This window comes from Toxotes jaculatrix, chromosome 17 (genome assembly GCF_017976425.1).
Source record: "Toxotes jaculatrix isolate fToxJac2 chromosome 17, fToxJac2.pri, whole genome shotgun sequence".
NCBI lineage: Eukaryota > Metazoa > Chordata > Actinopteri > Toxotidae > Toxotes > Toxotes jaculatrix.
The window spans coordinates 4,203,959-4,220,159 of NC_054410.1; the positions used below are offsets into that span (position 1 = coordinate 4,203,959).

A 16,201-nucleotide genomic window follows, 5' to 3' on the forward strand; every position below is an offset into this window, starting at 1 on the left:
TAAAAAACGTCATAGTATAGTAAGGCGTTTTTTTCGGCCAAAAAAAGTCAAAAAATTTTTTTGACCTCCAAAAGTCATAAAAAACGTCATAGTATAGTAAGGCGTTTTTTTCGGCCAAAAAAAGTCAAAAATTTTTTTCACCTCCAAAAGTCATAAAAAACGTCATAGTATAGTAAGGCGTCAAAATCGGACAAAAAAAGTCAAAATTTTTTTTGACCTCAAAATGTCATAAAAAACGTCATAGTATAGTAAGGCGTCAAAATCGGACAAAAAAAGTCAAAAAATTTTTTGACCTCCAAAAGTCATAAAAAACGTCATAGTATAGTAAGGCGTTTTTTTCGGACAAAAAAAGTCAAAAATTTTTTTCACCTCCAAAAGTCATAAAAAACGTCATAGTATAGTAAGGCGTTTTTTTCGGCCAAAAAAAGTCAAAATTTTTTTTCACCTCCAAAAGTCATAAAAAACGTCATAGTATAGTAAGGCGTCAAAATTGGACAAAAAAAGTCAAAATTTTTTTTGACCTCAAAATGTCATAAAAAACGTCATAGTATAGTAAGGCGTCAAAATCGGACAAAAAAAGTCAAAAATTTTTTCACCTCCAAAAGTCATAAAAAACGTCATAGTATAGTAAGGCGTCAAAATCGGACAAAAAAAGTCAAAATTTTGTTTGACCTCCAAAAGTCATAAAAAACGTCATAGTATAGTAAGGCGTTTTTTTCGGACAAAAAAAGTCAAAATTTTTTTTGACCTCAAAATGTCATAAAAAACGTCATAGTATAGTAAGGCGTCAAAATCGGACAAAAAAAGTCAAAATTTTTTTTGACCTCCAAAAGTCATAAAAAACGTCATAGTATAGTAAGGCGTCAAAATCGGACAAAAAAAAGTCAAATTTTTTTTTCACCTCCAAAAGTCATAAAAAACGTCATAGTATAGTAAGGCGTCAAAATCGGACAAAAAAAGTCAAAAAATTTTTTTCACCTCCAAAAGTCATAAAAAACGTCATAGTATAGTAAGGCGTTTTTTTCAGACAAAAAAAGTCAACATTTTTTTTGACCTCAAAATGTCATAAAAAACGTCATAGTATAGTAAGGCGTTTTTTTCGGCCAAAAAAAGTCAACATTTTTTTTCACCTCCAAAAGTCATAAAAAACGTCATAGTATAGTAAGGCGTTTTTTTTCGGACAAAAAAAGTCAAAAACATTTTTTCACCTCAAAATGTCATAAAAAACGTCATAGTATAGTAAGGCGTTTTTTTTTCGGACAAAAAAAGTCAAAAAATTTTTTGACCTCCAAAAGTCATAAAAAACGTCATAGTATAGTAAGGCGTTTTTTTCGGACAAAAAAAGTCAAAATTTTTTTTGAACTAAAAATGTCATAAAAAACGTCATAGTATAGTAAGGCGTTTTTTTCGGACAAAAAAAGTCAAAAAATTTTTTCACCTCCAAAAGTCATAAAAAACGTCATAGTATAGTAAGGCGTCAAAATCGGACAAAAAAAGTCAAAATTTTTTTTCACCTCCAAAAGTCATAAAAAACGTCATAGTATAGTAAGGCGTAAAAATCGGACAAAAAAAATCAAAAATTTTTTTGACCTCCAAAAGTCATAAAAAACGTCATAGTATAGTAAGGCGTTTTTTCGGCCAAATAAAGTCAAAATTTTTTTTGACCTCAAAATGTCATAAAAAACGTCATAGTATAGTAAGGCATCAAAATCGGACAAAAAAAGTCAAAAAATTTTTTGACCTCGAAATGTCATAAAAAACGTCATAGTATAGTAAGGCTTAAAAATCGGACAAAAAAAATCAAAATTTTTTTTCACCTCGAAATGTCATAAAAAACATCATAGTATAGTAAGGCGTCAAAATCGGACAAAAAAAGTCAACATTTTTTTTGATCTCCAAAAGTCATAAAAAACGTCATAGTATAGTAAGGCGTTTTTTTCGGACAAAAAAAGTCAAAAAATTTTTTGACCTCAAAATGTCATAAAAAAAACGTCATAGTATAGTAAGGCGTCAAAATCGGACAAAAAAAAGTCACAATTTTTTTTCACCTCAAAATGTCATAAAAAACGTCATAGTATAGTAAGGCGTCAAAATTGTCCAAAAAAGTCCGATTTTTTTTTCGCCTCAAAATGTCATAAAAGAAATAATTGTATAGTAAGGCGTCAAAATTGGCCAAAAAAAGTCAAAAAAAATTTTGACCTCAAAATGTCATAAAAAACGTCATAGTATAGTAAGACGTCAAAATCAGACAAAAAAAGTCAAAAAAATTTTTGACCTCAAAATGTCATAAAAAACATCATAGTATAGTCAAAATATGCCAAAGAAAGTCATATTTTTGTAAGACCTCAAAATGTCACGAAAAGTGCCACACAGCCGTAAGGCGTCAAAATATGCCAAAAAAAGTAATATTTTAGTAAGTCCTCAAAATGTCATAAAACACATCATGGGGGGGTAAGGCGTCAAAATATGCCAAAAAAAGTCATATTTTAGTAAGACCTCAAAATGCCATGAAAAGTGTTTAGTGTTAGTCATTTTATGTGAAGGCTGAAACTGAAGTAAACGACCTAAACAAGCACATTTCAGTTCAACCTCATTTCAGTTTCGCTGGTTTGTTTTCATCATTTATCTGTTCTACATGTGATGACTGATTTCACTTAACCAAAACTCTTTTAATTTTTATTTGTACAAAAAAAAACTCCTCTGAAACTATCTTTAAAAACATGATCCTGACAGCTGATTAATGTGCTGACCTTTAAGCTGACTTTGAGCAGTGTTTTGTAGCTGCATAACTGTGGGCTGAGAGCTGCTGAGTCACACTGTGTTACCTTGAGCTCGGCCTCAGTCTGCTGCTTGTCCACTGTGAGCTGAGAGAGCGACTGCTGCAGAGCCCGGGCCTGAGACGAGTAATACTCCCTCTCCTGCTGCAGGACTTTAGCCCGCTGCTCATTCTCCCTGAGCCTGAATGACAGAAGGGTTGTCAAATAGAGAAAAGACACCATGCATAATTCTCCTGACAGAAAAAAAGTCTGCAAGATTAAAGTTACATTTGAAAAACATAACACACTAAGCCCCTGTAAAATAAACGAGTTCTGTAATAATTACTACCTTTGTGAAACACTGTTTGCATAATATTGTCAAGTGGAAAACATGTTATTCTACTACATTTCTTGTTGCTGAATCACAGAATAAATAAGTTTATAAAAAACTTGAGAACTGAGTCAACATGAAATTATTCTGTATGATTGTGCTGCATTTTGTCTGTGACAGCTGTATCTGTCAGACTGAGCTCATGGAAACATAACGTTATGGGTCATATACTTCAGTGATCGCAGCAGAACATTAGTGTTATGCAGTCAATATCAGCTGCCTGTAATATTCCACTTACTGGTGCTGATTACTGGACTGGCTGTTTAGGGATCAATACACATTTCCACTAGTGCTTACTTCCTCTCTGCCATTAGCATCAAGGTTCCCAGGAAAGGCCAGAGTGTTTGACCCTTTGGATGCCAAAACACACTTGCAGTCTAAAGCTCTACTGTACAGTATTACAAAGAATGAACCTGGATTTTTTTTTTTTTGGGACAAAGGGTGAACAGAGTTTCTAACTGGACTAAACTAAATTAAATTAAATTAATTTAAATTAAACTCACTTCCCATCAGCCTGCTCTTTCTCCTTCAGCAGGATCTTCATTTGCTCCTCGATGTCTTGCAGGTCCTGCACCAGATCCCCGTCTCCGAGCCCCTCACCACCCTCAGACTTCCCGTGGGTCGACTCGGAGCTCTCCATCGCCGCTTCCGCCTCCTTCTCCTCCTGCTCCTTCACGCCCAGCAGCTCAAGAGTTCTCTGCTTCTCCTGTGAGAGCTCCTGAGACACAAAAACAAGAAATTCAGATCCCCCTGACTTTTCTCAGTCTAAAATTATTTAGTCTGCCTCTTCAATGGGGACCATAGTGATGAATATTACAAGTCATAATCTCTCATGTTTAATTAGTGACATCAAGAGGAAGATCAGTGTAATTGTTTTTTCTCTGTTCTTTCTGACTGAAGTTATTTCACTTGGCTATTATCCCAGAATTTCATCAATGTCCAGTTTATTAAATTAGCAGGATAACTGGAATATCAACTTCAAGGGTTTGTTACATAACCTATTACATCAGCAGCTGTAACATTACATGATGTGAATCAAGCACCAGAGTCATTTCCAACTTATCGATGAGGTTAGTTCATTTTGTTGAGCTGGTCCTCACACTTTCAGTATCTGTGGATCAGCGACAAATAGCTTTTATTTGATCTTTCAGACTTTTTTTTTTCATACCTCGATGGATTTCTGCAGCATGACCGTTAAGTTGCTCAGTTCTTCTTTTTCACTCTCAACACCTCTCAGGGACTGAGCTGTGCCATCCAGGTCTCTGCCATCAACACACAACAGAGGACAAACCACGTGAATTTACAGGCTTGTTCACTCTAATAAGTACAAGTAAAAAAAAACATAAACAGAGAACGGTCGAGTTCTTACAGTTTAATTTGCTCCTGTTCCGCCTTCAGCTCCAGAACCACCTCCTCAAACTTCATTTTCTCTTCCTCCAGGACCTGGTTCAAACGCTCCAACTCCTACACACACAAACCCAACTGTTATTGTGCATGGCAGGAAAACTTAACTTATTATTAAAATGAAGAAACATATTTGATATTATTGTGGAGCAACATAATTGAACGATGAACTAAAATATTAGTTGGCTGAAAAAAAAAAATCTTGTTTTACAAAACCAGTGTGAAGAAGCCTTTACTTTAATACCTAAATATAAAAAAATAAGAGACTCAAATATAAAAAAAAATAATAATTTTGATGATCAATTCAATTTAATTTTAAATGATTTTTCTAACAAACTAAAATATTCTGTTTTCAGCTTCTCAAACATGAAAATTTGTTGCTTTTCTCTGTTTTGTATCATTATAAACTCAGAAACAAAAGATCTGAAGAAAATCAAGAAAAAAAATCACATAAGGGCATAAAGTAAACCTAAAGTTCTTGAATACTTTAATGATTTAATTTGACTTAAAAAAATACAACTCTAATCTTTTTATCTTTTTCCGTGCTCAGAAATATCTTTTGACCCCAAAACGAAAACATGATGTTGCTGCTGTGTGATGATACCAGAGGAGTCTCACCTCTCTCTGTGCCCTTTGATGACTAAGCTCCTCAGTCTCTTCCATCAGTTTATCTGGAGAAAAAAAAACATTTCGCATCACCTGCTTCAGCTTGTTGAAATGCTTTTTTTTTCAGGTGACTTCCTCCACATTTACCCAGATACTCCTGCTTCTCCTTTGCCAGCTGCAGCCCCTGAGCCTCCAGACTCTCGATCATGGCCTCTCCCAGCTGGGCGTTCTTCCATGTGCTGTTGGTCCAACGCAGGAATTTTAACAAAACCAAGAGCTGATCATTAAAATTGAAACACGGCACTGTGTGTGTAATTTGTGCCGTCGAACACTCACACTTTCCCCGACTCCTGGAGCATCTCCATCCACTGGACCTGCTCCTCCTCAGACTCAGCAGCCAGGACGATGGTGCCCTGGGGGACAGATACACAATATTTTACAACAGCATCTTGTCAATAATGGGCTCAGGCTGTAAAATACAGAGTGGATTTCTATCTTTGGGCTGCTGAGAAAGTAAAAGGGGATGTAACTCAGTCGTGTCACTCCATTATGTGTCCTATTTGCAGCAGGATTAGGCTGATTCCTCACATTATTACAGTCATAAAAGTACAATTTAGACAGAGCTATTTCAGTTTGGCTCTACGGGACTATTGCCTCTGAGCTGTCCCACAAACACTTATAACGTTGGATTTATTATATATTGCATAAACGCGTTGTTTGCTGTTGTCTGTCTGCAGCTCTATGCCCACATCTGTCATACAAATTAAACTTTAAACCTCAGTGAGGCTGATAAATGATGCAGTGATGTTCTTACAGTGAAATCTTCCAGGTTGATCACGATGGCAAAGGGCATCCCCATGTCTTCATTAGCTGACACCACACATCCTCCCAAAGGAATAACTCCCTGAGACAGACACAAATCACACTGTTATTTTCACTGCTGTGATGTTTCTGGATAGTTAGCTCAGGTACACTCTTCCTGTTTATAATAGCAAATCATCAAATTAAAAAAAAAAAATCTTTCCCTTTCTTGGTCACTTTCTCAAAAAGGTATCAGAGAAGATGCAGCAGCTCACCTTGGGGTGGATGTTGAAGTACCTGTTGGATTCAAAGTTTCTCTTCTCACTCTCTGCATAGTAGAGCAAGAAGCTGTCTTTGATGATGAAGAATCTTTGTACCGAGGAAGACAATAAAGCAGCAGTGAGACAATCCTGTGGGGCTGAAAGGAACCAACATCTGCTGATGTTCTCAATACAAATCTGATGAGCAGATAACTTGATCATCGATCATTTGTTTTTGCAGTGACCAAGTCCATCTTTGTCTATTACAAAAAAATATATATGCAACAATATATGCACTTTCTCCCTCAACAACACAACACAATCTGCTTCTTGCTGCAAGACAGCACGTTTTTTTTTATTTTTTTTTATTCTTAACCCATTAAAATTCAGGCTGAGTCATGAGCTCCATGTTGACTGAAGTCATTTAAAATCATTCTAAGGTTTCAGTCGCCCTCATCTAAATTTCGTCACACTGTTTGACAGATTTAGATCAAACCACTGCCTCTTTTTTTTTTAAGCTGGTGACAACAACACATTGCACTAAATCACTGAGCTCAGCCGTTTCTGGTTTGGCACTGAAAACTAATTTCAAATGTTTGGGGTTTTTTGTTTTGTTTTTTTACCTTTATGACACAAGCAAATGGGAAAGGTTAGAAAGATCGTACTGCAAATGGACTCTCTGGATCCACTGTGTATTGTCGTTTTAAGTGTTATGTAAACTAAGAGCATTATCATGGCATAAGGTACCAATCCAGGCATTTTAACATCCAGATATATACTCCTGTCAGGATGTGCTGACACTGGGATGTGAAAACGTCTGTGGATAAGTATATCCTGTTGTTATATAAAGCAATCCTCTGACACAACAACATGTAAACAGTTTGGCTTTGAAATCCTAAAGATGTTAATGATTTAACACCAGAAATACAGTCAGTTAAGTCGACACGTTTTACCAACTGGTCAACGAGGAACTGTCACAAAAAAATACTTTTCTGTAATTTGTGATATTTTTCTAATAGGAAAATCACAACAGATGTTTGTTCTCGACTGCTTTTTGCTCTCAAATCAGTGAGATAATTATTTTTCAGACCTGCATCATGTCAGCGAATCGTCAGTTTATATTTTTAAACTCTTGTCAAATATATTACCAAAGATAGTAACCTTTCAGTTTAGTCTCTGACACTTACTGGGAGAAAAACCTAAAAATGATCTGAGAATAATCAACATTTTGTTTGTTCAGAGGAAAGGCCTCAGAATTCAAAATGGCAGCTTTTTAGGAACCAAAGAAAAATCAGATTTCTTCTAAAGAATGATTCCTGAGTCCACCCACAATCTTTTGAAAAACTTTTCTAAGCTCTGGAGACAGAATTTTGCCCCCAGCAACAGAAATGACCATATGAAGCTCTTAATGAAGTTATAAGATAAAAATGACCTAAAACAGAAGTCACACCTCACCCTCACCTGCGGGACCACTTGGCTGAGGGCCGTCCGAATGGCCTCTTCCACAGTACGCCATGCAGCTGCACTTTAGTGCTGATGTCCAACACCTCAGAGTCCGACTGCTCCATGGACGACCAGGGCGAGAACAGAGAGTTTCTGGATGAAGACGAGAACATCCTCTCAGGCTTCCCGCACCCTGGGAGGTGGTGCCAAAAAGAAAAAAAAAACAATCAATCAATAGAATTAAAAAAATAAACCACAATACAGTCAGTCAATAACGGTTAGCCCAACAACACCCAATAACACACACACACACGTAAGTGCATGTACAGCTGCAGGGACAGCTTCAATACAAAGCAGGAAAAGTAGCAAACAAATCCCAATAACTCAGCAGGGTGGAATGATGCAGCTGCCAATACGCTCATCAGCTGGAGGCAGACTGACTGCAAAGCACAGCGGAGATGAAATCAGGCATGACAGACAGAAAGAGGGAGGTAGGAAGGGAGGAAGGGAGGGAGGGAGGGAGGCGATGGGGGAGAGAGGGAAGCTTTAGGACTGAGTTGCTAAATCTGAAACCGGTCAATGCATTCCAGCCAGTAAAAGCTGTTATTCAGATTACTGTACTCGCAGAAAGCAGCAGTCTCCAGTTCTTGGCAGGTACAAACTCTCTGGTCTCTCCATCCACCCATCAGCAGTGAATTAGAAGAACATCTGTGGCTGAGGCGTGGCTGCACAACTCTCTAGTAAAGAGGATGGAGAGTCAGAGCGGTTGACATGCAGCTTTAGGATCGTGAGTATCAGATTAATTTACCGAACATGTGTTAAGAGTGGATGGACAGCAGATTATAAAGATATTAACAGCTCAGCTTTAACAGGGAAATGCATGAGCGTGCAGACTTTTTTTTCCAGTTTGCGTGAGTAAAATATCCTGTCAGGGAACAAAAAGCCTCTGAAAAAAATATTTTAAACATCTAATTTAAGAGAAAAGTTTCATAATTTGATAAAAATGCGACAAAAAGTTAAGACTCCCATGAATTCTTACCTTGATGAATAAGACAAATACAAATATATATGGGAAAACCTGTTGTCTATAAACCAACATAGAGCTTTATAAGCAACCATTTAAGTGAAGTGAAACCAGACGTGTTACTGACCTGCTGCATATCTATCAGTAAACATGCTTAAATCATCAAAATATACACCAGCATTTTCACCAGTTAAAAAACCTTTAATTTAGTTGTCATAAAACACATTGCTTTACAACTTCACAATTCAAAATCTGGAAATAAGGCAGACTCATCCTGGAATGAAAGAAAATAAAAATAAAATAAAAGACACACCCTACCCCGACTGAAGCTACTACAAATATGAACCTGATCCTAAAACTTTCCTGATTCAGAGTGAAACAGCCCCAGTATGTGCTGTTATCTCTTCCTGTTTGTGTGTTGTGTAGTCCTGTTAAAAAGAGCTTTAAAGAGCTTCTGAAGCACACCATTTTAATTTACATACGTGTATAATCAAAGATGTTACATGTAGACATGGGCAAAATTACGTAAATGTGATGGTTACTGCATTTTAAAATAGTCAGACTAACACTACGAACCTGACTTTAAGGGGCCAAACTAAAAAAAAAAAAATCAACTATTAACTAAATTTAAAAATGGCTTTAACTATGTCAGTAAACATGATTAAACATGTTCAAGACTAAACATTATGAAGATTATTTCTGTAAAATTATAAACTAAACCATACGAAACCTGTTACTCGTTGTGAAAACCTTTCATCTCCAAAGCATTTACTTTTTTTGAGCCCTGTTCTGTTTTGTGATACCTTTTTTTCAGCTAATCCAATGGGTTTCATTTTTTTTAAAGTTTAATTAATTTAACACCCCTTGAAAATTCAGTTTTTGCTCACCTCCAGAAATTAAACATCTTCTTAGAACTATTTTATCAATTGTTCCTTCATACTCTTCCCCAAAAGAAGTAATGTGACCAACATGAGATGAGAGAACTTCAAAGGCTCTGAAAACATTTTCTGCCAAAGGCAGAACAGTTTTGATTGTTCTACATGAGAGATTTCAGTATTTTATGTTAGTTTTTGAATGTAAAACTCTTAATAGATGAGAGATGAGGATGTATATATTTGCATGGATATATTTGGATTTTTGGACTGTTGGTCGAACAAAGAAAAATATTCCAACACATGACCTATGGCTCTGGGAACTTGTGACAAGCATTTTTCACAATTTTCTGACATTTCTGAGGTAACATTGTTTAGAAAGATGAAACTGCACATAACGGGGCTGTCCGCCAACATGCCCGGGCATAAAGCAACACAGTGGTGTGTGTTTCCCTTTTGTGATACATACACAGCGTCCCATAAAAAAAGAAAACCGTCATGCAGCTGCTGGTCTGCATGCGACCCACCACTTTCTCTCGCAATCACACAATGAAGCTAAAACATCACATTTGAGTTTTTCTCGTCAAAGAAGCTGGAATTAACTGACAATTTGATAGTAAAAATGTTAAATTTACACATAAAACAGAGACTCCTCAGACTGTCTGTAGCCTCTTGTGTCTGTACTACAACAAACACTCCGTCCATGACCAAAAAAAAAAAAATTAAATTAAAATAAAAATTTGTGAGAAAGCCGTTCGGTCTCACACTAGAGATCATCATGATTGTGGAAGGAAGAAGTTACTCTGTACAGTATACATACATATACACACACAAGCTCTGCTGTGAGCAGGCACAGTGAAAGAGAAACACTCGCAAGATCCATGTGTCCCGATAGAAGAGGGAGCAGCCACCTTGGATTTCAATGCATCAACATTAACGTTTTAATGGAGCAGAGACGGGGATGTCAGGGCAAGGCTGCGCTCAAGAGCATCCATCTGGCAGATCTTGATATGCGAATCACACAACACACTCTCTGTATCCATTTCAGACTCCGCTGCACTCCTGAGAGAGAAGTGACTCCCCCCCCGATTTCACGTTTTTCTGATTTTTTACAATTATTGCTCAGGTATAATTAATTACTGAGGAGCAAACGAAGTAAAAAAAAAAAAAAGGCTTGTTCAAAATTGTCACAAAATCAGTAATATGTCTGTCCTCCTGAGCCGATGGTCCCTGCATGAGTTCGTCCAGTTAATGGCCTCTATAAAGTCAAACCATTCATTCATTCATTCAGAGCGGCTGAAATAACCCTCCACCTGTAAATAAGCTTAGTAACACTCTTTACTCATAGTCACTTAAGACAGTCCAATACAGACTTTTCCTGCAATTTCCATTTATAATTATTCTCCATGTAAAACAGAAGAAAAATAAACACATCAGGAAACTGATAAGGTAAAATAAAAAGGGACAAATCTTGTGATACCTGGAGGCTAGTTGCGTCTTGTCCTTACCAAAGGCTCACGTTTTAGCTGATCATAAATATCAGCACGTGGTTTTATATGAAAACACCCTGTTAGTATCCATCCTAACTCGGCTTCCATCATCAGGCCAGGAAACAGCTTGTTGCAACCGATTTTTCTAACAGGATAAACCTCCACAAACTCAACCAAAGTAAAAATTGTTGATGCATCTGGCTGGTTAATCAGGCTGATCCCTCATCCTGCTTCACAGTTGGCCGCCAGGAAAATAAGAAAGGAACGTCCTCTACAAACTGTAATGTCCTTACGGCGCCATTTCTTCGGGGGTCTGTTTCAAACTTCCTAATATGGCACTTGAAAAATCAGTTCAAATCAGTCTGGATCGTTGCTAAGAGATCTGTACAATTATATATATATATAAAAAACACTTTGCTTTCTTGATATCATAAGCCTAATCAAGATCATCTAAATCTCACTGTGCAACTGCCATCTAGCAAAACATCACTGAAATCAGGGTTAGTTCTTCGACTTTGGACAAGCACGATAATGCAACACTGAAAACTCCACAGTGATCTAAATAAACTATCTGTCCTCTGGCCTCTCAGAAAAAGATCAACATATCTGGTGGCATAAATGGAAACATACAGTGGCTGTACCATGTTTCGTCGTCAGTAGAAAAAAAAATGCCTCGGTTGTCCCTGCAACAACTCTGATTTCCTTAACATCATTCACTCCCTGTTTCAACTTGGGTTTCGAGTCATACGATGTCCCCGCAATGAGCACCAGTCTGGTCCACGAGGTTCATCAGCAGACAAGCAATAAGACATTTAAATCCACAATGTTTGAAGTCTCTGTTTCTGCTTCTTTCCCCTGTACACCTGTCTTAAATCCGTCCTGAACCGTGGGTCTAATGGTGGTGACCGACAGACAGCACCAGAGGAATGAGGCAGCCCAGCACCAGAGCTCCCACCTCCACCTTGCTCAGTCCTTTGCCCCCGTTCCCTCCTGCGGGAGCGTGGCTGTGGCCGCCACCCCCGACCTCAGGCAGGACGTGGACGGTGGCCACGTAGAGGAAAGTGCCAGCGGAGAAGAGCATGGCGACACCGGTGGCGTTGATGTCTGAAAGGGCCTCTTTGCTGCTCTGAGGGTAAAAGAAACAAAAACAATGTGAGGCAAAGTGTCTGGATAAAAGAAATAGTTTCACCAAGAAACATTTCCTTTCAGATGGATCCAGTGTTGATAAAATGCATCTGTTGTACCATTTCATTTTTTTTTTATAGCTAATGAAATTTAATCTTATCTCTTGTAAATGGCTTTTGCAGAGAATCCTTTAGTCTTCCCAGCTGTACTGGTTTTCCAAGACATAACTCTGATTCGATGGAGCTTGTTCTGTTTCTTTGGTTAAAAACAGTCTAAGAAGATGACAGCTGGTTTGTCTCAGGCTGGGTAACTTTTCAAACTTTAAGATAAGTGAAAGGAAACACTCCTCCAGCCTCTGGGAGACAGTTGCATTTGGTTTGGTCTGAGAAAATTTAAAAAAAAATAAAAGTTTCATAAAATCATGTCTATTTCATAATACAAATACAAAAACCCAGTTTTAAAATATATAAATTTACTATTTCTGTTATATATATTATAATATTTACCTGACTGAGGCCTAAAAATGTGAGCATGGCAAGAACAGGCGCTGCCAGGGCGAAGACCAGGAGATGTTTGCGGATGCGGTTCCTCTCAAGACCAGCATGCATCAGGAAAGATACCAGGCCAAACGCTGCTGGGGCCTGTAAACAACAGAGAGAAAGAGGCCACACTGTTTTGTACATAAGTTTGTTTATATGTATCCCATAAATCTGAAGTATGAAAAAGGATATTGAAAAACAATTATTTCCTGTACATGATATGAACCATTAGTACCTTATGAAGCATGATAGCTACAAAGACAATGAGCTGAACACTGGTTTGAGAGGTAGAGGCAGCAGCTCCAAGTGCAACTCCATCAGCTGGAGACAAAGACAAAGTGAATGAGATAAGTATAATGTTAGATCATTAGAACAACAACAGTAAAAAGTCCTGATTATATCATTACAAAAAAATTGCTGTTACTGCTTCGACACACACTAAGCTCAGTTCCAAATGAGATTCACTAATATTTCAACAAGTAACAGAAAATCTCAGTAACTGTTAAGACAATGTCAAACACATTTGTCTGATCACACCTATACTGTCCATTTTGTAGAAGTAAATCTACATAAATAATAGAAGTCTAGTACCATCAAGAGACATGAGACAAACGTACCTGCAGCATGGACCACAAGACCCAGGGTGGTGGTGATTTTCGAAGAGGTGACTCTTGCTGACTCTGGATCTAAAACAGATTATAAAAAAAAAAACAGTCAGAAAAATTCTGCAATGAGCCTTTTCTTCTATCTGTTTGAGAAAAATATATAAAAGCAAAAACCAAGCAATAATCTGCTTCTGAACTGTAGAACCAAGTGATAATTAAAGATCAGCATCTCCACACTGAGTAAGAACTGTGTGGTGTCACATGTTGGCAGACTTTGTAAACAGTTTGCGGAGCATTAGCTGCTCAAATAAACGCTCTGAAAAACTGTTCAGTGTTGAGCGTGGGTGCATCTGGGAAAACAGAATTTGTAGCTGAGCCATCTGGGGGTGTTTTGGGTGTAATTCAACAAAATAATTATCTGCTGGAGAATGTTTGCACTTGATGACACTGATCACCAAGCCCCATTTTCCCAAACTAAGTCTTCATAAAGACAGTCTGGACCTGCGTACTGTTGATTTCTAAGAAACGTGTCCTTTGAATGCTTTAATTTGTATTTGCTGTCCCTTGTCATACTGACCTTCAGTGTTATGCACATGAGAACTGCCTATCTGGTCCACCAGGAGCATAAAAACAAAGCCCAGGACCAGAGACACTCCGATGCAGGCATGAAGCTGCTCATGACTGTGTTCATGTTTCCCACTGGCACCAAGGGCAGCGTCTGCTTCAACCTTTGGCTCGGATGCCTCCACGCCTCCAACCTGCCCATGACTGTGGTGTCCACCTGCAGACACACAAGTGAGGAGAGAACAGAAAGAGGCAGATAGACTTAAATACCCTAATGTTTCAATAACAGTGATTCAGATTGTGATCTGTGACACTGCTTAGTACAGAGACTGTCACAAGCACATATATCATCCCTCTTAAACACAGTCAACATATAAGTGATCACAAAACAAACGTCTGTGTTTGACAAAGTTTGTTACGTAACAGGAACAGATGTCAACAGTATGAACTTTACCTCTCATCGAACTTCGCTCTGTTTGTATACGACTCAAACTGTTACGATCTCAGGCAAACGTGTGCATTATATATCTCACCAAGCACTTTATAAGGAACACCACAGTAATACTGGATAGGGCCTCTCCTTGTTTGACTCAGTTCTTCTTGACATGGATTCTACAAGATGGTGGAAACATGCCTTCTGAGCTTCAGGTCCATGTTGCTGTGACTGAATCACATCATTTCTGCAGATTTGTCAGCGGCACATTCATGCACTGAAGCTCCTGAATCGGAATAACTGAACAGGCTGCCTACAAGAGCACCATTCAGTATTATTGTGGCATTATTGTGAATCAGATGAACAGATCTTCAAGGGAAAAAATAATCTACAGGTTTTCAAACTGAAATCAGGACACTAGTACACTCTAGTGATACTAAAACTGTCTTTTGTCAAATTATTCTGGAGAAGAGACAAATTCTGGGCATTTCTACACTGGAGCGCTCTACCTTCAAGGATTTCTTCATAAAGTGCATGGACCCCTTCAGGAATGATAACAGCAAGTGCGGTCCCACAAAGCAGCCCTGCTCCCAGCACAGTGATCAGCTTCAGCTTTTCCTGGAGAAACAAAAAAAGAGTCACAAACAAATCATTAGCACAAGGCAGTCTCATTGTTTTTTTTTTTTTTATGTCGACTGATAACATTATCTGTGCTTCTGACTGAAGGCACTGACAGATGAACTTTTACCTCTCCTAAAACTGGGAATGTGTTGGCTATTGATAAAGTTAGCTTCACAGTGCATGCTATCGGGAAGCACTTTTACCAAACTTTGCATGTTAAGAAACTTACCTCTGAAAAGTTGACTGCTAAAGGTATCGTCCCGGCTACATAACATCCCACCAACATCGCAAGGGACAGCAAACTGATCGAGCTAAAATCGTCCATGACTGCACTTTTCTCTTAGGCTAATCTCCTGCTAAGATACACCATCAAAAACAACCTCCACCAACACTTTTAACACGGACTTTTATTCGTGCTCGTCCAGTTAAACAGCATGCCCCGGACAGTAGCTGTTAGTCAACGATAGCTATTAGTTTTGTTCAGCCAGCCACCAAACATCCACGTTAACCAAACAGAGACGTTACAGCCGCTGGCCTCGACACCGTTAGCTAAGCTAAGCTAACTAGCTTCGGTATTTGTCCGGTTCTTAAATTTCGCAAATAAAGAAGCCTGACGCGTTAACCCTCACTTGCAAACTACCGACAACCCGCATCGTTTCTTCAAGATTAAGTTGTCAAAAACAATATTGCAACTTCCCGACGTGGATAGCAGCTAACAAAGTGGCTAACGAAACATCTTCTTGTTTGGTGCCGATATGAAAAGTGTTTCCGGGTCACGGTTCATCTCCTCAACCTGCTGCCACGTCTCTGCGAGAAACGCTGGAGGAGGAGGAGGAGGAGGACCAGGAGGTGCCTGCGTGTTCATCATCACGTGTGTGTGTGTGTGAGACTGATTGTGTTTGGAGAAACCGTAGCCATTATCATTACATTACGCCTTTAAAACGAACTGGCACAGATACGATTCCTCACAGCTCATGGGAAGCACTTGCACAACAAAGGCGACCATGCACACTGTACACATGCTATAAATAGATATATATTTAAAAGAAAAGCTTAGAAATGTTCATTTATCGCTGATCATATACACCCTCAATTTACACAACTTTATTTAATAAAGTAAATAAGTTTTATATTACAAAAAAAATTATAAAAATCTGTATAATTCAAAAGGAGCCTGTGGCAGTTAAAGTTAATCATTTTAAGGCAGTTGTCAACAAAAAAAAAACATTTTAAATAGCTTTTAAAACCAGTCAAATAAAGACAAATA

The 16,201-nt window shown here is 38.1% G+C and overlaps 2 protein-coding genes across 2 annotated transcripts in view; both read right to left on the reverse strand.

Moving 5' to 3' along the window:
• Positions 1–7,834, reverse strand: part of plekhd1 (pleckstrin homology domain containing, family D (with coiled-coil domains) member 1) — a 41,476-nt gene extending 33,642 nt beyond the window's left edge. The window contains exons 1-10 of the mRNA XM_041061102.1: positions 7,680–7,834; positions 6,234–6,327; positions 5,972–6,061; positions 5,494–5,570; positions 5,305–5,396; positions 5,170–5,222; positions 4,517–4,611; positions 4,316–4,409; positions 3,651–3,865; positions 2,826–2,958 (exon numbers count right to left, since the gene is read on the reverse strand). Coding sequence (XP_040917036.1) covers positions 2,826–2,958; positions 3,651–3,865; positions 4,316–4,409; positions 4,517–4,611; positions 5,170–5,222; positions 5,305–5,396; positions 5,494–5,570; positions 5,972–6,061; positions 6,234–6,327; positions 7,680–7,834 — 1,098 coding nt within the window. The remainder of the gene's footprint in view (positions 1–2,825; positions 2,959–3,650; positions 3,866–4,315; positions 4,410–4,516; positions 4,612–5,169; positions 5,223–5,304; positions 5,397–5,493; positions 5,571–5,971; positions 6,062–6,233; positions 6,328–7,679) is intronic.
• A 1,037-nt stretch (positions 7,835–8,871) lies between these two features.
• On the reverse strand, positions 8,872–15,700 carry slc39a9 (solute carrier family 39 member 9). Its single transcript, XM_041061052.1, has 7 exons — positions 15,164–15,700; positions 14,823–14,931; positions 13,894–14,097; positions 13,329–13,397; positions 12,947–13,032; positions 12,679–12,813; positions 8,872–12,173 (listed from the first exon to the last, which is right to left on the reverse strand). Exons 1-7 carry the CDS (start codon positions 15,257–15,259, stop codon positions 11,940–11,942), a joined length of 933 nt encoding a protein of 310 aa, XP_040916986.1. The 5' UTR covers positions 15,260–15,700; the 3' UTR covers positions 8,872–11,939.
• Positions 15,701–16,201: the final 501 nt, after the last annotated feature.